General features: G+C 38.3%; 1 protein-coding gene across 7 annotated transcripts; it reads left to right on the forward strand.

The window, feature by feature from the left end:
* Positions 1 to 1,927: 1,927 nt before the first annotated feature.
* Positions 1,928 to 19,635, forward strand: LOC308639130 (KRAB domain-containing protein 4-like). Of its 7 annotated transcripts, none has more exons than XM_081277157.1 (7): positions 1,928 to 2,033; positions 2,753 to 2,862; positions 4,661 to 4,705; positions 7,413 to 7,539; positions 7,857 to 7,967; positions 15,368 to 15,411; positions 16,997 to 17,131. In XM_081277157.1, the coding sequence occupies exons 3-6, from the start codon at positions 4,691 to 4,693 to the stop codon at positions 15,409 to 15,411; spliced, it is 297 nt and encodes a 98-aa protein (XP_081133283.1). In that variant the 5' UTR covers positions 1,928 to 2,033; positions 2,753 to 2,862; positions 4,661 to 4,690; the 3' UTR covers positions 16,997 to 17,131. The 7 variants fall into 7 exon arrangements, 4 of the variants coding, with proteins under 4 accessions (XP_081133283.1, XP_081133284.1, XP_081133281.1 ...); XM_081277158.1 differs by having other exon boundaries at positions 7,857 to 7,952; XM_081277155.1 differs by lacking the exon at positions 15,368 to 15,411 and having other exon boundaries at positions 16,997 to 19,635.
* The last annotated feature ends 3,486 nt before the right edge of the window (positions 19,636 to 23,121 follow it).

The raw sequence follows: 23,121 nt of genomic DNA on the forward strand, positions 1-23,121 counted from the left end.
ATGAGCAGAGTGCCTCAGAAGTCTTTTTGAGGAAGGCAGAGTTCACAACAGCCTCTTTAGTGTGGTTTAGAACACTAAAATCTATTCCTCCTATTTAACAGCTTTTTGCTACTCCTATCCATACTCCCTTTATCCTTCCTGTTTAAGCTTAACTTTTGCATAAAAATGTTTGCAGCTGGATGTAAGTGGTGATCCAGGGCAACAATGGTGCCAGGAACAGACACAATTGTGCAGGGAGAGGGCAATTTCCCACAATATGGAAAAGTCCCGCCAAAGTACCAGCATGTTTCATATTGCGGGGGAGAGGATAACAAAAACTAGCCCCATTTACCAGGTATCTGCCAAGAGCTATTCTTGGGGTTGGAGTTCTAGAGATGTTTAAAGGAACATCAGCAGGCTGTCTAGGGAAGGTGGTACTTGGCTGAGGCAGAAAAGAGGCCCAGTAAACACTGGATCCACGCCATCTCCTCCAATAGATTAGTAGATCCCAACAGCCCAAACAGTGTTTAATTCATGTGTTTAATTCCTGAATGCTATGCCCTATCCAAAGCATTAACCCTTCTCTTTGTGTAAGAACCTGTTCCTGCAGAATGGGGACAATCTGGCTAGCGCCACAGACCAGATGCTTCTGCAGCTTGGGGTTTCTCCACTGTCCTCAGGACACTGTCATAATAACATAAGTATTTTCTGCCTAGTGGAAGTGATGTATGAAAAGACAGTTATTTGGACACCTCTCCTCTAAAAATAAATAGGTTGGTATCTCTAAACCTGGCCATCCTTGACATATGCACAGAAAATAGAGTGAGAAATAATTCATTGCTCACATGTCCTAGTGAAAACATGCTCTTTTCCTAGGACTTCTGCACATGGCTTAGATGGAACTAGTTCCCAGGAGATTTCTGTACTGAGTTTTCAGAACTGGGCTCTAATTCATCCAAAACACCTGGAGAATATGAGGGAAATTGCTGAGGGTAAAGAGAATGAGGAGGAAGATACATATGTAAATAGAAATTAAATATCTGATTGATTCCATGATCATCTTTGACACGTCTATGAAAAGTGCCTGGCATGTGTTAGCTCCAGCACAAAAGGTGTACCTCAAGGTGTACCTGGGCTGGGACTCTTTTATTCCTGACCCAAGGAGGCATGTCAGTGACCAGTCAGTTATAATAAGCACAGAGTGCACACTTGGCTTTTTTCTCCCAGAAAGTGACAGGCAAAAGAAGACTTTTCTCAAAGCCACTTTGTCACTGGCTAGCACCCCCCAGAGCACACAGTTCTCTGCTACTTTACAATGTATTTCCCCCAAAAAAGTAAACACCAGATTGTTCCAGGACATCTATGGTGTCAGGAACCTTCATTTATGTTACAGGAGAATGATTCATCTAGATTTCTTCCCTCATTTCAGAAGGTTCCTGGTCCTGCAGCACAACTTCAAAGCCCCTCTTCCTGGGCAACTTCCCGCCAGAGCGGGAAGTTGTGCTGGGGCTGCCAGGACTCAGCCTGACCCAGGTTCTGGCTCCGCACAGCCCCGCACGGTCTGTACGTGGCCTTGCCCTCCTGCTGCTATTGACTCCAGAAGCGTGACTTCTTCCTATTCAAAGGAGCTAAAGGAAGCCGAAAGTGTGGTTTCGGTGATAGAACAGCGCGGGACTACAGATAGAAAACTGGCTTTTGCCCCGGCGCGGGAGGGAACAGGGCCGCTGGGAAGTCCGCGCGGCGTCGGCTCCCCTCTCCTCTCTCCAGGCCTTTCCTACAACTCGCTACGGAATACGGTCGCAAGCTCTAGTCGCTCCCTCCAGCCTCAGTGTAAACACTCAGGACCACGTTCCCTAGCAGGCGCCAAGCGCGCCATTGGCAGTGTTGCCACGCCCTCGCCTCCCGCCCCCAAGCTATGGCGCATGCCCAGTTCGGCTAACTCATGTTCCCAGGGGGTGACGGGAAGCGGAAGTACTCGGAGCGCCCGGGAGGGAGGCTCTAGTTCACAGAAGCTGTTGTCATACGCCACTGAGGTTTTGGGACTTGGCAGAGAAGTAAGGGGAGGGGTGATGGTGATGGGCTTGATGGGGAGGAATGGCGGGGCTGTGGGGTCGTGTGTTGGCGCACCTTTGGGGATTGAGTGACCCCGGCAGTGGGGTATGTTGGAGGCTAGGCTCTTGGGTCAGCGAGTCATGGATGGACTGATGGCATTGAGTCATTCAGTGACTACTACTGAGTCCTACTAAAGGCCAGGCTTCCAGACCGGTTCTCACACTAATCTGCACGGGAGCCCTATGCAGTGGTGCTACAATTAGCTTTATTTTAGAGACAAAGCAGGACAGTGTGGCTCAGCACCTGTCTGAAGTCACGTGGGTGTTAATCTCTAGAGATCCTTTTTCTTTTCCGGGTAACACTTAGCCCTTTCCAATGTGTCCTGTCCTTTATTTATTATGTTTATCTTTTCCTGTCTCCCCTACTAAAATTAATAAGCTCCAAAAGAGAATGGAAATCAGATTTTGTTCACTTATATGTCTCCAATACATAAAAGAGGCACATAAAAGTTACACAACTTATGCCTTAAATTAATAGAAGTGGCACAGCTGGCCATCAGTTGGTTCTAGAGTCTGGACTCCTAGTACAGCAGTGTTGAACTCTGGCAATACTGGAGCTCATCATGAATGTTAAATCTTGAAACTAGAAAGAGTCACTATGCCTCCATGAAAAGTAGCAGAGGGGTCGCTAATGGAATCTCCTGTGGTCATTGTGTTTCCAGGGCAGAGTGTACAACTGAGACCACTGCTAACCAACTTCAGACTCCAGCTTATCAGCACCCTGGCTTCCTCAGTCAGTCTAAGAAGCCCCAGCCTGAGACCTCTGGAGGAGGTGAGCTCTCTGGGTGGGAGGCAGAAATCTACTGCTGCAATGATGGCCCCAGCCATTTGCATTTGTCTCTGAGACCCTTGGTACTGCCTACTTGGGAACAAGAGAGTTCCTCTTGGGTGAGTTGGAGGAGAAGCCTCAGCCCAGAGTTGGAGACTCACAGAACAGCAGTCCTAGAAAAGTTGGACCTACAGTGGCCTTTGACCCTCCATTCAGCTGAGAGAGCAAGGCTGACTTAACTTCCATGTGCCATCAAATTCCATGTGCCAGTAGGTAGTTTGATCCTAACAGGGAGAAAGAGAGATGAATGTCATAGGTGGCTGGAGGCATAGATGGAACAGCTGCCCTGCTACAGTGGCTGCAATGGCAGGATGAAGCTGGGAACCATTACACCTTTCTCCTCTCCCTAGCACATATAAGTTCACAGCATTATGCTCCCTTCTCTTGTCACTGAGCCTTCTGGATTTGAGTTGGTCCCTTAGCATTAGCATCACACACTCTGAAGTACATGCTGAATCTCCATCCTGACCAAAATGAAGAAATACATTTTATATTTTTAGAGTTTGGAATTTCAGAGCAGTCTCCAGGCATGCTGTCATCCAGTTCTGTTGCCTCTTTCTGATGTTTTCGAAATGGCCTGAGAAGGTGCCTTGTTAAGCTCCCCAGGGCTGACCCTGTTGTCCTGATGCTGCCATAGTGACTGTTGCAGTGTATGATGGTTACTCTGCACTGGAGCTCCTTGCTGGAACTTTCTTTGGAAAACTGCCCAACAAGGAAGAGCGTGGCAATCCAAATGCCAGTGGTGTGAAAGGAGAAAGCGACAGGGTAAGGATAGATGGTGAGGAGCCAGTAAAGAGTAGAGGGCCAGGAAGGCAAACACAGATGCACAGTAGTTTTCAGCTTCCCAAAGAACTGACAGTGCTGGAATCTGACCTGTCCTCAGCTGTCCTTTTCCCCAGCCCTGTCAATCCCATTTCGTTTCTAAACCACATCAAGGGATTCTTCTCATTCACCGTCTGTCTGCCAAAGGTCTCTTCATCCGAGTGTGATTATAAGTGATGTTTAATATTTTTAAATTTTTATATTTCTCAAATAAAAAAAGAAAATTGAAATCATCATTCAAAGGTAATCAGTGCAATTTAAAAAACTGTTCTTTGGAACCATACACATATATTGATTAACATAAATGAGATCACATTGTACTTGTTTTTTTGTAACCTGATTTTAAAATTCTAAGCACAGTAATTTAAAAAGCCTATGTAATGGGCTGGGGCTGCAGCTCAGTGGCAGAACACTTGCCTCGCATGTGTGAGGCACTGGGTTCAATCCTCGGCACCACATATAAATAAACAAATAAAAAAAAGGCATGCTGTTCATCTACAACTACATTTTTTTAAAATAAAGCATATGTAAATGTGTCTTTTTATATTTCTTATTTTTAATAGTATCCTTTGCTGGAAGTTTAGTTGCTTCCAAAATTTGGAAATGACTACAGTGAACATCCTTGCAGATTTGTGCACATTTATTATTGTTTAGTTCTGATAAATTTCTTGCAATAAAATTGTGGAGATAGAGGAGGTATCTTTAAACGTAAGTCATACTTCTCTCCAGTAAGGAAAACAAAAATCCCTGTGTAAAACCCACATGATCTTAGCGTAATCCCAAGGAAACAGACTGGGTCTACCAGGCCATGTTTCTAGATCATTCTCCCCAGGGTTCAAAGATGACTATTATTAGGCTGGTACTGGTGGTGTTATGGCTGTCCCCACTGATATTGACCTTCCTAATTCTGCCCTTTTAGGCCTCCATCCTTTGTCCAGAGCAGAACAGGATGGCCATTTCCCAGGTAAGTCCCTGATTTCTCCCTACTTTGTCTTCTAGTAAAATTGAGCAGCTTTTTGTAATGTGTATAGTAAACTTAAAAAAAAAAAAAACACCTAATTATCCCCTCTGTCCTGTTTTCTACTGAACCTATCTACCTCAGGGACAGAGAGATGAAGACAGAGAGATAGATACAGGGGAAAGGGAAGACAGATTCTCTACTCCTTCCTTTGGCATATGTACCTCATCTTTCCATATATTTATCAAATATACATTTCCTTAAATCTGTATTTACCTATATAGACTCATCTTGCTTTTTCCCTTTCTTCACTTCTAGGTCACTTGTTCTTATTCATTACATTTAAAATATAAAGGTAAATTTGCCCTTAATGTTTTAATGTACATACACAAAAATAATAGTCAAAACTATCAATTTCTCCTCCCCCAGTCCCACATTCTTCCTCAGAGATGCACGCTATTAACATGTTAGTGATATCCTGGTGTAGATGCTTTTATGTCAGTTTAATTAAGCAAAAATATATATGTGTATGTGTATATAAATGTACACGTTATATATGCATATGTAACTATGTATGTGAATACCTATAAGTGTTTACATTACTGCCATCATACTCTCCTATCCATCTTTTACCACCTTATTATTATTATTATTATTATTTTTTTATTGTTGGTCGTTCAAAACCTTATTATTATTAATAGTAGTGTTCCTTGTCAATATGTAAAGATTAATTCAGTTCCAGTTTTATAGAATGGATATTATCATTTAATTATTTGTCTATTGATAGATAATTAGGTTTTAATTTTTCTTTTAATATTAAAACAGTGCCTCATAAGCAATATGCTACATTTCTATTTGTTTTGTAACATGTTTATTGAGGATATACCTGAAAGTTGGATTTTTGAGACAAAGGTATTCATACTTTAAGTTTGCCCTAAGTCTTTACTAATTACTACTTTCACAGAATGTTAAAATACCAGATAATTTCTGTGTTCAAGGTTTCCAGGCTAATGAAAGATCAAAGGGAATCAAATTTATTTTATGAGTGCATTTAACCTTAAATGTGATGAAGATATTACAAAAGAGAAAATTATAGACCAATTTCACTTAGGATGTAGATGTCAAAATTCTAAAACCATATGCTGAGTTGAATGTGAATAAGTGTAATTGAGCATGTTTCAAGGTAATTTTTACTCATGGCAAAATTTCAAGCAAAAGCTTTGTTAAACAAAAGAAGAAAAATAATTCTTCCTGTCACCCATCCCCAAGTCTTTCTCTCCTTCAGTTTTCATACATTCTATCTAGATACATGAATCAGTTTTTCGTTTCTTTTTCCTTTTTTTTTTTTTTTTTTGATACTATGGATTGAGCACAGGGGCACTTTACCACTCAGTTACATCCCCAGACCTTTTAATATTTTTCTTTATTTTGAGGCAGGGTGTGGCTAAGTTGCTGAGGCTGACTCCAAACTTCCTGTCCTCTTGCCTCAGCCTCCCTAGAGTAGCCAAGATTGCAAGCATATGCTACCATGTCTAGCTTCTTTCTCTTTCATATGTATAAGTGTTATTATTTTTCCTTTTACCAGATTTAATCTTCACAAGTTCAGGAGATTTATTTATTTTATTAATCTTGACATCCACAGGACCTAACACTTTGGTGTCTATTCAGTAAATATGCATTGAATGTATAAGATATTTTAACAATCTACTTCCCCTACAAAGTTTAACATAATTTAAGTATATAATCCTGTGTATACAGTAGTCCCACTTTGCCTATGGCTTTGCTTTCTGTGGTTTCAGTTTCATGCAGTTAACTTTGGTCTGAAAATATTAAATGGAAAATTCCAGAAATGAACAATTTATAAGTTTTAACTTGGATATAATTCTGCATAATGTGATGAAATCTTGTGCTCTCTTGTTTCAACCTTGTCAAGCTTACATCGTCCCTTTATTCAGTCTATCCACATTGTGTATGCTAGCCACCCATTAGTCTCTTATTAGTCATCTCATTTATCCGATCCACTGACAGACTATCACAGTACTTGTGTTCATATAACCCTTATGTAGTAACATTATATTAGATGCCTATGTCATTTTCCTCATTTCATCTCATCATATAGACACCATATCTCACATCATCATAAGAAGTATGGTACAGTGAGATATTCTGAAAGAGAAAACACATTCACATAACTTTACAGTCTATTGTTATAATTGTTTTGTTTTATTATTGTTGTTAATCTCTCACTATACCTAATTTATCATTAAGTATGTCTGTATTGGAAAAAAACAGTATGTAAAGGGATTCAGTATTATCCATGATTTCAGGCATCCATTGGAGGTCTTGAAATATATCCCCTGCAGATAAGGGAGGACTACTATAATACTCTGCCATATTGCAACTAGTGAACAACATAAGAACAAATGTATAGAGAAAGACAAAATACTGTAGTGTCTTAAAAGGGGGTGCTGAAGACAGACCACATAGATTTTAATCTCTAGTTCCAAGCTATGATCTGGGATAGTTACTTTATGTTCTGTGCACCTTATATTCCTCATCTGTCAAGTTTCTCCTAGGATGGTGATGAGGATTAAAATCTTTAGTACAGGTAAAGGTCTTAGAATGGGCACAGAGTATGCACTCAGTGTGCATGAGGTGTCATGTCCCAATTCCCCCACTGATCCCTGTGTTAAAGAGGAATGTGCTGTTACAGGAATCCCTGACCTTCAGGGACGTGTTTGTGGACTTCACCCTGGAAGAGTGGCAGCAACTGGACCCTGCTCAGAAAAACCTCTACAGGGATGTCATGCTTGAGAACTACAGCCACCTGGTGTCTCTGGGTGAGGGACTGCTGCACAGGGTGACATGGAATGCCCCCAGGAGTATCTCCCTCTCCAAGCTGCTGCAAGCTCAGTGGCATTGAAACCCTCAGTGAATTTGGGCAGGAGGCTCAGTGTCAACAATTCATAGTTCCATTAGTTCACTGGATAGGACATTTGTGCCCTCGCCTTCTAGGTGACTGCTCTGTACAGGGGCAGGTTGCTGCGTGCATGGGGTAGACACCAGGGCTGCACCATCTTCAGCCTGAAGGGATGGACCTTGGTCTGGAATGCCCGCAGCATTAATGCCACAGTCTTATGTCATTTCCCCTGAACAGGGTATCTACTTGCCCAACCAGATGTGATCTTCAGGTTGGGACAAGGAGAAGAGGCCTGGAGGGCAGATGGAAGGACTCCGATACAGAGCTGTCCAGGTGAGCAGAATCCAGGTGCGTCAGGCCAGGATAAGGAACCCAGTTGTGTGTAAGAGCTGGGCTCCTGGGCTGCACTTAGGAGCTCTTCTCAGCCCCCAGACTTGTGACATGACTCTGGTCTGAAGAATGAGCTGTGGTGATATCCAAATGAGGCCCCTACCTTGTTGGCCTTTTGTGGTCTCTTGTGTTCTTCACCTGGCATTCACACAGAGGGTGGTCTTTCTGATTCTGAGATCCCACCTCTCTTCCAGCCTCCTGGCTTGCTAGGGAGAAGTGCCAAGCCCATTTTCATCCCTTTCCCTCTCCTTTCTGGAAGCTTTTAAGACTTTATTCCCCCTTCTTGGACTTTTGTGTTTTTACTGGAATAATTGTAGGCAAAACACCAATTTCCTGTCTATTGAGCATGCTGTACAGGGGCAAGTTGCTACGTGCATGGGGTAGTCACCGGGGCTGCACCATCTTCAGCCTGAAGGGATGGACCTTAGTCTGGAATGCCCACAGCATTCCAAGCCCTTTCAGTCTGAAATTTGGAGTCTTTGTTTTAGCCTCAAGAAAATTATTCTACCTGGTTACTTGCCGTTGGTATGGACGACAAAGGTTTGCTAGCGACCTTTAACTCTTTTAGGCCAGGTACCCACTATGTTCTCATCTGTCTTTGCTTTGAACCCAGGTACCATAAACCTTCACACTGTTTCTGTTTTCTTATTTCTTCTCAGACTCTTACAAATCTGACTTGATGCCACTGCCATCCATCCATTTGCTTCTCTCAATAATACTTCCTTCCTTCTCAACTCTTTTTGTATTATTCAAAAAATACATAAACTTGAGAAGCCATTGCTTCCAGGTAGAATATTTCATTGAACCATGTTTCAGTCCTGGATGGATGGAGCTGCCTTTTTCTTTGATTAGTTGATTGTTTATTTTCATTTTGAGCGGCTTGTGGGGATCCAGAAACTCCAGATCTATTGGTCTCCTTTTGCTCTCCCATTTGTACTAATCCTCTCCATGAGCCCATCCCAGAGAAATTTGATTAGAATGCTCTTACTCTTCATAGTGTGGCCCATGAACCAGCAGCCTGTGAATTTCTGGGACTCTATGGTGTCAGGCCTCACTGAAGATTTACTAAATCAGAATGTATATTTCAGCAAGCTCTTCAGAGAACTTGCAGGCACAGGACAGCTGAGGATACTGCTCTATTTTTCTTTTCTTTATTTTTTGTGGTGCTGATGATAGTATCCAGGGCCTTGCACATGCTAGGCAAGTACTCTACCATTGAGCTACACCCACAATCTGAGAAGCACTGCTTTTTAGAGATTCATTTCAGAGCAACATTCTTGGTCAAATGTTGGCCACATGGACCTATAGGTGATTCCCCAGGTGGTTTTCCCAGTGCCTAGTCCTACTGGGCAAATATACTCACTCTCTTAGAGGCACCCTGGACCAGTTTTTGTGGCCCCCACTGCTCTCCTGCTTCTCCTTGTTGTTTTTTTTTTAGCTATAGTATTGTTGTTATAGCTCAGTGCACCACCATATCTGCTGTCTCACAGAGATGCATGAGGATTCCAGGTGTACTGATGGCACAATTTCTTAATTTCCAGTGATACCTGGAGTTAGAATGAATGTTCTCATTTCACTGGTATCCTGAAAGGGATGAAAACTATATTCAGGATAGTCCACCCTCCTGAGTCACAATGCCTATTTATTTATTTAGTACCAGGGACTGAATTCAAGGGCACTTAACCACTGAATTATATCTCCAGCCATTTATATTTTTTAATTTTGAGACAGGGTCTCTCTAAGTTGCTTAGGGCCTGGCTAAATTGCTGAGGCTGGCTTTAAACTTGCAATCTTCCTGCCTCGATTTCCCAAGTCACTGGGATTACAGGTGTATGCCCCCACACCCAGCACAATGTCCTTATATTAAAACTGCATTCTATTAAAATTTAATATAGACATGCACATGTACAGTCTGAGTGCAGAACATAGGATAAAATGTAATCTTAGATTCATTCCCAGTTACACCTCCCAAGAGCAGCCTTAACTAAAGGTTTCTGTTTTCAGTTCTTCTGTTGAGCACCACCCTAGGTCTAGGGAATATCTTTATTCCTACACTTCTTGAATTTTCATTTGTATCTCCCCTCAATGAAAGATAAGAATTAGCTTACTTACCCTTTGGCTTTCTGCTCTCAGCTCTTCATGTTACTTAAATTCTTATCTCCTTTGTTACATTTATAACTTTAAATAACATTTTTTTTGCATTCCACATGGTAATTTCAAATGCAGTAGCTCAGGAGGCTGAGGCTAGAGGATTATGAGTTCAAAGCCAGCATAAGCAACTTAGTGCAGCCCTGAGTAACTCAGTGAGGCATTGTCTCTAAATAAAATACAAAAAGGGACTCAGGATGTGGCTCAGTGTTAAGTGCCCCTGAGTTCAAATCCATGGTACCAAAAATAAAATGCCTAGCACACAGAGGAGTGTGCCTGTAATTGCAGCAACTTGGGAGGCTGAGGCAGAAAAATTGAAAGCCTGAGGCCAGCCTCAGCAATTGGTGAGATCCTGTCTCAAAATAAAAAAGAAAAAGTCTGGGGATGTAGGTCAGTGGTAAAGTCCCTTGGTTCAATCTCCAGTACCCCCCCACACACACACACACATATACAAAAAAAAAAAAAAAAAAAAAAAAAAACTATAGCTTATTTCTCTACTGAACACACAGAACCCTAGATAGAAGAGTGTGCATCTCATTCTTATTTACCCAGTGTTGGACTAGTGGAAGATAATGAATAAATATTATATCGTTTTATACCTGGGCAGAGGAAGGAGACTTGTTATTCATCCACACACAAGTGGCTAAGAGTATGGACTTTGTGGCCACATAGTCTGGGTTCAAAATCTGGCCATTTCTCTCAGTAGCTGTCACTGTGGACAAATGGCTTTGCCTCTCTTCACTCATTGTAGAAGGGGGCTAATGATAAAACTTAGTGATTATCAAAAGTTAATGTATTGATGTATGTAAAGCAACTGAAATGGTACCTGGCATAAAGTAAGCACTCAAAATTTCATCACTGTTTTTACCCATACAGAAGGGGAGTTTTTTCTTTGTTTTGTTTCATGGAGTGATTGTTAACCAGAGATATATTACATAATTGCTATGGAACTCTCACAATAGTCATGAGTAGGCCCCACTCTCTAGAATTTTTTTCAGAAACCTGGAGTAGGCCTGGTTAGGATTTTGAATAACATTCCAGAGAGTTCTAATGTCCATTTTTAGTTAAAGGTATGTTGCTTAACATATCTGCTAGAGGGATTTCAAGGAAATGGGAGACATAGCAAAGCCAGCATCCAAAAGCATGGGATCAGGATGGGATAGGAATACAGGAGCATGTGGACTTGCTCATAATTCCCAAGGGTGGATGCAAAAAGCAACTTGAATTGCTTCCCATTCTTCCATACTTAATCTATTTGGGGACTGTAACCCCCCCCCCCCCCATGCCTGGATAGGTCTCTGATAGTTCTCTAGGTTAATTTCAGATAATAAAAGTCTCCTAGGAACTGTTGGTCTCAAGAGTAACCTCACTATAATAATAAAAACTATCATCAAATCCCATGTAGTAGTAGAACCTCTGAAATTTATGTAACATTTATTGATCTTTTCACAGAACGAATTTTTAGCTTTGTTAATTTCTCTGTGGTTTCTCTTTGTTTTGTTGATTTTTCTTCTTTTACTTTTATTTCCTCTTTTCTATTTAGGCTGGATTTGCTTTGCTATTCTTTACCCAGATTTTCCCCCCAACATTTTATTATGAAAATTTTCATAAAGAGCAAGTAAAAGAGTTACAGATTGAATGCACATATAATATCTCCACCTGGATTCAATAATTAACATTTTGCTATATTTGATTTGTCTCCTGTCTGTCTGCGAATTCCTCTGTCCTTCCATCAGTTTACCTTTTTTTTTTTTGCAGTGCTTTTCAAAGTAAGTTGCAGAGACTAGTACACTTCACCCCCTGAATTCCCTATAGGCATATCATTGGTGCTTATGAGGTATTTTAATAAAAGGATATGCTTTATTGGCATGTGATCTTTGGCTATATGTTGTAATATTCTAATATAATTCTCTGTATATATTTTCTTTGTATGGTCATTATATATTTATGCTGATGTTACTGTGTTGCTTTTTTTTCCAAGTGAGATTTATTGAGGTATAATAATGTCCAGTGTGAAGTTAACCTTCCCTAGGTACACAGTTCTATAATTTTGACAAATATAATTATGTAACTATCATCACAATTAAGATATTCAACATTTTCATCTCTCCCAAAACACCTTTGTTTCCTTTTATAATTAAACTTTCTCTCCACCCCAGGCTTCAACTCTTTCCCTTCTAGTTTCTTTCTTTCTAGAATTTCATATAAATGAGTCATATATGACTTCTTTCACTTACTTTAATGCTTTTTAGGTTCATCCATGTTGTGCATACATCAGCAGTTTGTTCCTTTTTATAGCTGAGTAGTGTTCCAGTTTATCGATGGACCAGTTAATGCACATTTGACTTGTTCCCAGTTTTTGGCTATTATGAATGAAGCTTGTGAACATTCTTGTACAGGTATTTGTATGGACCTATGATTTCATATCTCTTGGGAAATATGAGATTTAGAGTGGGATTGCTTGGTCTTATGGTAAGCATATATTTAACTTTGTAAGATATTGCAAAGTATTTTCTAATGTGGCTGTATCATTTTGTTTTCCCACCAGCAACACACCTTTCTAGTGGGTATGTAGGGGATCTCATTGTGATTTAAATTTGCATTTATATAATAATTAATTATATTGGGCACATTTTCATGTGCTTATTTGCTATCTCTGTACCTTCTGTGGTCAAGTATCTGTTGTAATATTTTGCTATTTTGGTTTATTATTAAATTGTATGGGTTATTTATATATTCTGGCTATAAGTTTTCACCAGCTATGTGTTTTCCAAGTATTTATTCCCAGGCTGTGGCTTGTTTTGTTATTAATAATATCTTTCATAAATGTTTTTGTTTTTGATAGAGTCTAGTTTATCAAGTTTTTCTTCTGTGATCATACTTTTTTGTGTCCTATTTAGCAACCTCTAACCCAGTAACAAAGATTTTTTTCACATGTTTTATTCCAGGAGATTTATCATTTTAATTCTTATATTTAAGTCTATGACTGATAAGGAGTTAATTTTTGTATCTGGTGTGAGGTAAGGGTTAGCATTCTTTTATATTATTCTTTGCATATGCATTTCCAAATGTTCCTGTAACATTTTTGAAAAGGCCATTCTTTCTTAATTAATTTACTTTGGCATCATTTTTGAAAATTATTTGAACACTTATGTTTCAACCTATATACCAGTCACACTGTCTTAATTACTGTAGCCTTATATTAAGTGCTCAAATCAGGTAGTGTGAGTCCTCTAACTTTCTTTCCCTTTTCATAATATTTTGGCTATTCTAGGTCCTTAATATTTTCTTACAAATTTTAGAATCATCTTTTCAACTTCTGTCAAAGGCCTGCAAAGGATTTTGTATGAGATTGCATTGAATCTGTGGATCATTGATACGTTAACAATATACAGTCCTCTAATTCATAAATATGGTATATCTCTCCATTTACTTATGTCTTAAATTTGTTCTCTGTAATATTTTGCAGTTTTGAATGAACAGGTCTTGCAATATTTTCTTCAACTTACCCCTATATTTTATGTTCATAGAAGGTAATATAAATGGTGTGTTTATGCATATACACATACATATTTGTTTTATATTTCAATTTCTCATTGGTCATTGCCAGTTATAGAAATATAACTGATTTTTTATGTGGTTTTGTATCCTGGAACCTTTCTAAGTTCACATATTAGTGCTAGTAGCTCTTTTATATATGGCTTGGCATTTTCTATATAAATTATGATGTTATGAATAAGGACAGTTTCTTTCTTCCCAATCTAGATGCCTTTACTTTTTTTCTTGCTTTATTGTACTGGCTACGATCCTCGCTATAATATTGACAAGGAATAGGAAGGGCAACATATTTGCCTTGACCCTGATCTCAGGACAAATACATTCACTCTCTCACCATTAGGTATAAGTTTACTTATAGGATTTTTCATAGATGACCTGATAAAAGTTGAGGATATTTCCTTCTAATCCTGGTTTTCTCCAAGTTTTTATCATTAATGAATGTTGAACATATTTTTTATGGATCAATTGATACATTGTATTGTTTCTCCCTAAGATAGTTGCATTTTATATTATTATTGATATTATTAGATTTAGGCCTATCATTATTTCTTTTCTGTTTGACCTCCTTCCTTTTGTTTGTTGTTCTGCTTCACTGTTCTACTCTTTGGGATATTTGACTATTTTTTTTTAATTTAACTTTTTATTTTTATGTAATTGTAGGTTCTCATGCTCTTGTAAGAAATACTACAGAAAGACCACATGTACCCTTTATCCTGTTTTCCCCAATGGTGACAGCTTGAAAAACCTTGATACAAATCACAGCAAGCATATTGATATTGCTAAAATCAAGATACAGAATATATTTCTATTACCACAAGGATCTCTATATTGCTATTTTATAGCCAGACCTATTTCCTTCCACTCCCAACTCTTCCGTATATTATTAATTTATTCTCCATTTCTATGATTCTTTCATTTCAAAATTATTATATAAATGGAGTCATGTGGTATGAAACTATATGGGATTGGAGCTTTTCACCCAGCATAATTCTGTGGAGATTCACCCTGTTGTGTGTACCAATAGTTTCTTCCTTTCAATTACTGAGTAGTAATTCGCCAAATGGATACACCATAGTTTAACATTCCCCCTTTGAAGGATATTCCTATTTTCAATTTTGTTGATTTCTGTCCTAATTTTTACTCTTTTCTTCTGATGATCTTTCTTATTTCTAACATACACATTCAGAGCTGTAAATATCCCTCCAAATTCTGCTTTAGCTATGTCCTACAAATTATATGTTGTTTTTTAATTTTTGTTTCATTCAAAATATTTTAGATGTCCCTTAAGGCTTATTTAGAAGTAAGTATGTCTTTAAATTTCCAAATATATGGGGTTTTCCAAGTATCTTTCTCATTGATTTCATTGATACTGTTATTGCACATATTATTTCTTATAAATTTGTTATATTTTGTTTTAAGACCCAGAATATGTCTTATCTTGGTGAATGTTTGATATGCACTTGAAAAGAATGTGTATCCTGCTGTTGTTGGATGTAGTGTTTTATGAATGTCAATTAGTGGAGTTGGCTGATAGCGCCATTCACATTATCTATATTCTTGTTGGTTTTCTGTCTACTCATTCTATCAATTATTGAGACAAAGAGTGTTGAAGTCTCCAACAATAATTGTGGATTTGTCTGTTTCTCTTTCAGATGTATCCATTTTTGCCTCATGTATTTTGAAGTGCTGTTATTAGGTACATATGCTTTTAGGATTGTTATTTCTTCTTGGAGAATTAACCACTTTATCATTTTGTAATGTCCTTCTTTGTCTTAGAAATCTTTCTTGTTCTGAAGTCATTGTCTGAAATTATTCTAGTTACTCCAGCTTTCTCTTAGCTAGGTTTTCATGTTATATATCCATCCCTTTACGTATTTTAAATTGAAAGACTTTATTTTTAGTACAGTTTTAGATTTATAATAAAATAGACCAGCTAGTACCAAAAGTTTCCTTATACCTCTCCCCGACCCCAATTTTTCCTAATAGTAACATCTTGCATTAGTGGAGTATACTTGTTAAAATTTATGTGTGAATGTTAATACATTATTAACTAAAGTCCATATGTTACATTAGGGTTCACTCTTTATGTTGTACAGTTCTATGGAAATGCTCAAAAATCCACCATTAATGCATTATACAGAATAATCTCAGTGCCCTAAAATTTCCCTATGCTTCACTTTTTCATCCTTTTTCCCCTCCCTCCTGGCAAGCACTGATCTTTTACTGTCTCTGTAGTTTTGCCTTTCCCAGAATGTTATATGTTTGGAATCACACAATATATAGCCTTTTCAGACTGGCTTCTTTCAAATAGCATATGTATTTAAGTTTCCTCTATGTTCATGGCTTGATAGCTCATTTCTTTTTATTGATGAATAATAATAAAAATAATAATTCCATTGTATGGATGTACCAGTTTGTTTATCCATTCAGCTACTAAAGGATATCTTAGTTGCTTCCAGTTTGGGGCCATTATGAGTAGAGCTGCTATAAACATCCATGTACAGACTTCTGTGGACATGTTTTCAACTCATTGTGGATCATTTCCCTTTGAAGTTTAGGATTATTTTTTACTGTGAACTCCTTTTCAGTGAGAGTTCTTTTTTATGAAAGCTATGGAAACATCACTGTAGAACGGTTTAGAAATGGAGCCCACTAGTTTCACTAATGTAGAATCAATTTAGGTGTATTTTTCAACTTTGGGGGTCTTGTATGATACTTCAAATGTCCATTTGGGATGTACTCCCACATGTGGTAGAGGAGTAGGGTTCTGATTTCTTATAAGTAACTCCTTATTCTTCTTACCATTTTCATTAACTAGTGGGTGACATCACTCTAATTCCTATTTCACAAACCGAGATGGCTTTCATGATTCCCAGCTTTAAACTGGGAGCTCAATTCTAGTTCTCTGCATATTTATGCCCTGTGGCCTGGAATTCACACTCATGATTAGAGCCTTAAACTCTCAACTGCAAAGCCACACAGATTTGGTTTTCATTCACCCTATCACTTTAAATTTCTTCCTCATTTTTGTCACCTAGTAAATTTCTTGGTTTTTAGCTTGGCTGCATATTGCATTTTTTTGGTTAAATTTGGGCCAGCATTTCTTTGCATTTGCAGTCAGCACAGGTAGGGGTGGTGGAACATGGGGAGGATCCATCCACATCAGCTCAAGTCATGTTGATAGGAGTTCACCACAGGGCATTTAGGGCTTAATGTTTTCCCATAATATTATAGTTTTAAAAGACTTACAAATTGAAGGACTTATCATATTTTTCCCCTAGAAGTCTGGCAAGTTGATGAGCAGATAGATAACTACAAGGAAAGTCAAGACAGACCTCTGTGGCAAGCTGCAATCATAGACAAGGAAACACTGAAGGATGAAAGTAATCAAGAATTCAGAACATGCAGAAAAATCATTTATCTGAGCAAATGCTTTGTTTCTGTAAGACGAAGACTCCCTAAGTATTATTCATGGAAAAGTTGTTCAAACCATAATTTTAATTTTCTTAGTCAAATCAGAAGCTATATAAAAAAGAAAAATGATGGTGTAAGGTAAATTGGAAATTATGTCTGCATTCTAATCTTGATAAAGCCTAACCTGCAGAGAAATTTTTTGAACCCAGTCAACAAGGAAAAGGCCTCCACCAGAAGCAAGCCCTTAATAAAAGATAATTCAAACTGGGAAGAAATTCTATAAATATACTGAATTTGGTAGTGTTTTTCTAGAAAACCAACCTTGTTGCCCATCAAAGAATTCACACTGGAGAGAAGCCTTATGAATGCTGTGAATTTGCAAAAACCACCAGCCAGAAGATAGCCCTCATAGCACACCTGAGAACTCATTCAGGAGAGAAATTCTATGAATGCAGTGTATGGGAAAACCTTTTTCCAGAAGGCACCCCTCATCAAAAATCAGAGAATTCATATAGGAGAGAGACACTATAAATGCAGTGACTGTGAGAAAGCAGTCAATAGGAAATTCACTCTCATTTAATATCAGAGGATTCATACAGTGGAGAAAAATTATGAATGTAATGAATGTGGAAAACTTTTCAGTGTGAAATCAACTCTCATTGTGTATCATAGAACTCATACAGGAGAGAGGCCCTATGATGACTGGGAAAGACTTCAGTGGGAAGACACCTCTCACTAAACACCAGAGAAGTCATACAGGACATAAAACCTAAAGTCTACAAATAAATTTTCAGGTGGAATAACTATTCTTTAGTTATACATTGTTACACACTGTGCATCAAAGAATTCATTGAAAGTAATCATGTAAATCCAGTGAATATCAGAAAGCCTTCAGATATTGCTCAGCCTTCATTTGATTTAAGAAAACTCAATGTTGTAATATTTAAAGAATGTAATAAACATAAATTTCATTTATGAGTTGTAATATATTGTTCATCAAATAATCTATGAAGGGCCAAAACTATGAATATAGTGAAATTTTGGAAAGAAAATCTCATTTTATATCAGAGCTCTTATGTTCAGGAGATGCTATCAATTTCATAAGTTGAAGAGCCCAGTTTTCCTAGGTACTGTGAGGAAAATCATGTGTCAGATACCTCATTATACATTTTATAGAAAAGACCACAGGTTTATTGTTATATAAACACTCAATTATATACATATTCTTTGTGAATATGTTATAAACCTTTTGAAAGTATAAATATTCCAGGAAGACTATAAAAACAATCCTTGCTTGGTTGATCTGACCGATTAATTTGTAATAGAGAATCTCTAAATGAACCAGGTATGGTGCATGCATGCAGGAGGATCAAAAGTTCAGTGTCAGGAGCTGGGGTTGTAGCTCAATGGTAGAGCACTTGCCTGGCATAGGTGAGACACTGGGTTCAATTCTCAGCACCACATAAATAAATAAAATAAATAAAGGTCTATCAGCAACATATATATATATATATATATATATATATATATATATATATATATATATATGTATGAATGAATATATATGAAGTTCAAGGTCAGCTTTAGCAATTTAGCCAGACTATCAAAATGAAAAAAGGGTAGGGGATGTGACTCAGGGGTAGAGCGCTCCTGGGTTCAATCCCCAGTACCAAAAACCAAAAAAAGCAAGAATCTTTAAATAGATTGAAAGGGGATGAGCTAGCAGGATCCCCAAACAAAAGGGACTCAAAAAGGAGCAATTACCCATGGATTTTATCTGTCAAAAAAAGTACAAAAGTGTAAATATCTTATGGGGGAAGGTTATACCCTTCTGGGATGCCTTTCTTAGGAAAAGTCATTATATTCTATTTTAAGTAATCTAATGATGGAGTAATAGGAGATTCAGGATTTATAGGAAAGATTCTATAAGAGCAATATTTTTTTCTTTTTTTGCATAGTATTTAGGATTGAACCCACAGGTACTCTACCACTGAGATACATCCCTCTATCCCTTTTCTTTTCTTCTTTTTTTTTTTTTAGAGACAGGGTCACACTAAGTTTCCCAGGCTGGCCTCAAACTTGTGATCCTCCTTCCTCAGTCTTCAGAGAAGCTGAGATTACAGGCATGTGCCACCAAAGCCCAGCAGTATTAATTGAAATAAAAATTATTAGCCAGTTGAATATCCAATGATAGGTGATTGAGTATTGATACATTCTTAAGTTTGAATAATATGCTGCCATTAATGCATTCATATATTAAGAATTTTAGAAAATGTTCAGGATTACAGAACTGTACTTTATGATCTGTGTTGTAAAATGACATTTGGGAATGATATGCACTATTTGATTTCAGTGTATCTGGGTTGTGTGAATGTAGGCAAATTTAAAAATTATATACATTTATATTGCATTTATGTCTTTTGTGTATGTGTATGTGTTTATCACATATGTGGAGAGAGGCACAGAAAAATAAGAAAAATTCATTCCAATATTAACAGTGGTTAATTTGGATATTAGAATTGCTGATTTTTATATAATTATTTTAAATATATTTTGCTTAGTTTTCTGATTTTTCTTTCTCATGTTTTTCTATCCAGAACTCTTTTTAATACATGACTATTCTGCTACTTTCTGTTCTGCTCATATCATCTTACTTTGACATATCTGCACATATTTACATATTTATTACTTTCCCATGTGGTCATCTGTTTGATTTCAATGTTAAAATATCATACACCTTTGAGAATGGATATCTCACAATTTTAACATGTAGAGTGATTTTTCCAATGAGAATTATAACGTCTTCATACTTTCTTTTACACTTTTTCCTCACCAAATCCCGTGACCAAAATCATAAGCCACCTTATTTTATAGATGGGAAGCCCTGCAGTGAGTGATTCAAGGTCCCACAGGTAATAAGAACAAACCAATGCAAACCCAAATTCCCATATGAAAAGGCAAAGCCCTTTTCATTGTGCTCTTGGTGATTGCCACTGGATACTCATTTTCTTTTTCCTCTTTTATCCCCACTTTTTCTCATTAATTCTCAAAATGCACTGTGGTTAGTATCTCTTAATATTGACTGTTTATGAAAGTAAAGGCTGTTCATTTTATAAAAACTACATTGTGTAATGGTGCTGCCATGAGAATCAGGAATGAATTCCTCTGATTCTCATGGCTACACTATTCAGTAAGGAGGGTAATGACAGACTACACACATCTCCAACCACACACAAATCCTAATATTTTATAGATGAAACAAAATCATAGTATTTCTACTTAAAACTTGATGTAAGCAGTATAGCAAGCATTAGCATCTATGATTCACATTCCAAGGCTCAATGAAAGTTTTTTGTGGTTTTTACAATGTTCATCCCTCTAGACCTCACCCAATAGAAGAAAGGAGGGGACATCCTATCTGGTTATTTAATCTCTTCATTTTTATTTTGAGTTTAAACATTTAAAAAGAAAGTAATGGTCAGGCTGGGATTGTAGGTTAGTGGTACAGTGCTTGCCCAGCACATATGACACAGGGTTCGATCCTCAGCACCACATAAAAATAAATAAGAATAAAGGTATGAAATTTGTTTAAAAAAAAGAAAGTAATGGGGCTAAGGGATACAATTTGGTGGTAGAACTTATGTGAGACCCTGAGTTCAATCCTCAGCTCCAAGCTAAAAAGTAACAAGCAGACTTTCATTTCCATGTATACTGTAGTTAGTCTTGCCAGGCAAGCAATTATGCTGCAACAATTGGCACAGGGGTGGGGGGAGAAGTTGAAAACATATTTAAAAGTCATAGAGCTGAAGAAACAATGAGGTCTAGATGAAATAAAATCTGAGAAAGCGAAGTGCTTTTACATATGGTACTGGGGATTGAACCCTGGGATGCCATGCCATTGAGCTACATTCCCAGCCATTTTTATTTTATTTTGAAACAGGGTCTCACTATAAGCTGCCCAGGCTGAAACTGAACTTTTAATCCTCCTGCCTCAGCCTGCAGAGTCACTGGTATTACAGGAGTGTGCCACCATGTCCAGCTGCAGTAGTTTTTCTAGATCAGCTGACAAGTGCTTTCCATTATCTTATCTGGGAGCATTTGCTGATTCTTGGTGTGCTGAGGATAGGGTTTGGCTCAGGCTAATGAACGGTACAGGTGGAAAGAAATTCACAAGTGATTCCAGAAGTTATATAAGTCTAGAAGATCTCTGAGCATGTCTTTTTTTTTTTTTTCTTTTGGTCCATAGAACATTTACTGAATTTGTGATGGTATTAGAGGCTTAGAAGCTGAGTCAGAAAGGTAAAGTGAAACCTGCAGTTCCACTGTATTTGGAAACAGTCCAAATAAAAGAAGGGGCCTGCTACAGTCATAGTGAAATAGGATAAGAACTTAGCTCAAAACCAATGATGGGGAGAGCTAAAATTCAAGCAGTCTTCCAGGTCTGAGGAGACAGAACCAACAGGCTCTCAAGAAAAAATTCAGAAGAAAAATCCCGAGGAACAATGATGAACAAGAGCTGGGTTGTCATTCATATATATATGAAGTATGTATGCTACAACTAAAAAAATGCAATAGCCTAAATCTTACTGTATGGGTTTTAATACCACATTGGACATAATAGAAAAAAAATGTGTGTGTATATATATATAGTCACAATACCTTTATTTTATTTGTTTTTATTTTTATGTGGCGCCAGGAATACAAACCCAGTGCCTCATGCATGCTAGGCAAGTGCTCTACCACTGAGCCACAACCCCGGCCCCTGAGTTGCCTTAATACTTCAAATCAGCCCTCATTGGATTATAGTGATCAGTTCTAACTCTACCTCTTACAGAGGAAAAAGGCAAACAAAACCAAATGCAGCCAGCCTCTGTTTTATTTTCAGTATTGGGAATGGAAACCAATGTGGGAAGCCATTCTCGCAAGTGATTGGGCACCTCCCGGATTGGGTGTGAGGCGCTCTGGCCAAACTGTGTGGGAGCTTTCCCCACCCTCTCCAGGTGCGAGAGCCTGTCCGTGTAGGGGTGTGACTGACCACTGACCCTGAGGACAATCACTGACCCTAACCTTGGAATGCTGCCCCCCCCACCTTCATTAGATGGAATTTTCCCCTGAATTTCTTGTTCCCCAATAAAAGGCCACTCCCTGGCGTGCTCTCTCTCTCTCCTGCTAGCCCTGAGTAAGCCTTGCTGCCCTACGGGGTGGTTTGAGGTAAGAGCCGTCTTGGACCTGAAAAAGGTAATTGAGTCTGTGTTTTATTTTGATCTCACTAGTTCTATGCCACGAACCTCTTTAATGAAACCAGCGTGCTGGTCGCCTGGTGAAAACCAAGGCCTCACACATGCCAGGAAAAAACTTTGCTACTGAGCTACACCCCAGACCACCTCTATATTTTTTAAATACACAATGTCTGACAAAAACAGACAAAAGTATTACTAGGTATTAGAAAAGGCAGGGAAATGCAACTAAGAAAATTAACAACAGTTGCAGTAGTTGAAATCATAAGAATGAATGATCTCAAAGGACCCCTCTTTCTTCTGTAATCCCCTGCAACCTGTGAATGTAATAAAATATTTCTTCTCTGCTTATATTTTATTATAATGGCCAAAGGGCAATTATCTGAGTGAGCTTAATCTTTTCACACAAACCTTTTCTTTAAAGCAAAGTTTTCTCTAGCTGGTTGGCAAAAGGAAATCAGAGATTGGAGGGATTCAACACATGGGATATTTTCTATTCTTGAAATGGAGAAATCTCATGGCAAAGAACTGTAGTGGCACTCCAGGATCTGAGAGTATCTTCTGGCTGAGGCAGCCAGGAAATGAGGACCACAGTCCTAACAGCCATAAGGAACAGAATTTAGCTAACAACCTGCATGCACTCAGAAACAGATTCTTCCCCATATACCTTCAAATACCAGCCCAACCCGGCCAACATCTTGATTTTCCCCTTGTGGGACAGAACTCAGCTATACCAATCTGAACTTCTGACCTAC

The sequence above is a fragment of the Spermophilus citellus genome (assembly GCF_964194105.1).
Source record: "Spermophilus citellus genome assembly, chromosome: X".
NCBI classification, from domain to species: Eukaryota; Metazoa; Chordata; class Mammalia; order Rodentia; family Sciuridae; genus Spermophilus; species Spermophilus citellus.

Coding starts and splice junctions, on each gene's coding strand:
- LOC308639130 (XM_081277155.1), top strand. Junction 7,540..7,856: donor CAGCCACCTGGTGTCTCTGG/GTGAGGGACTGC, acceptor TCCCCTGAACAG/GGTATCTACTTGCCCAACCA. Junction 7,968..16,996: donor TCCAGGTGAGCAGAATCCAG/GTGCGTCAGGCC, acceptor TTTTTCCCCTAG/AAGTCTGGCAAGTTGATGAG.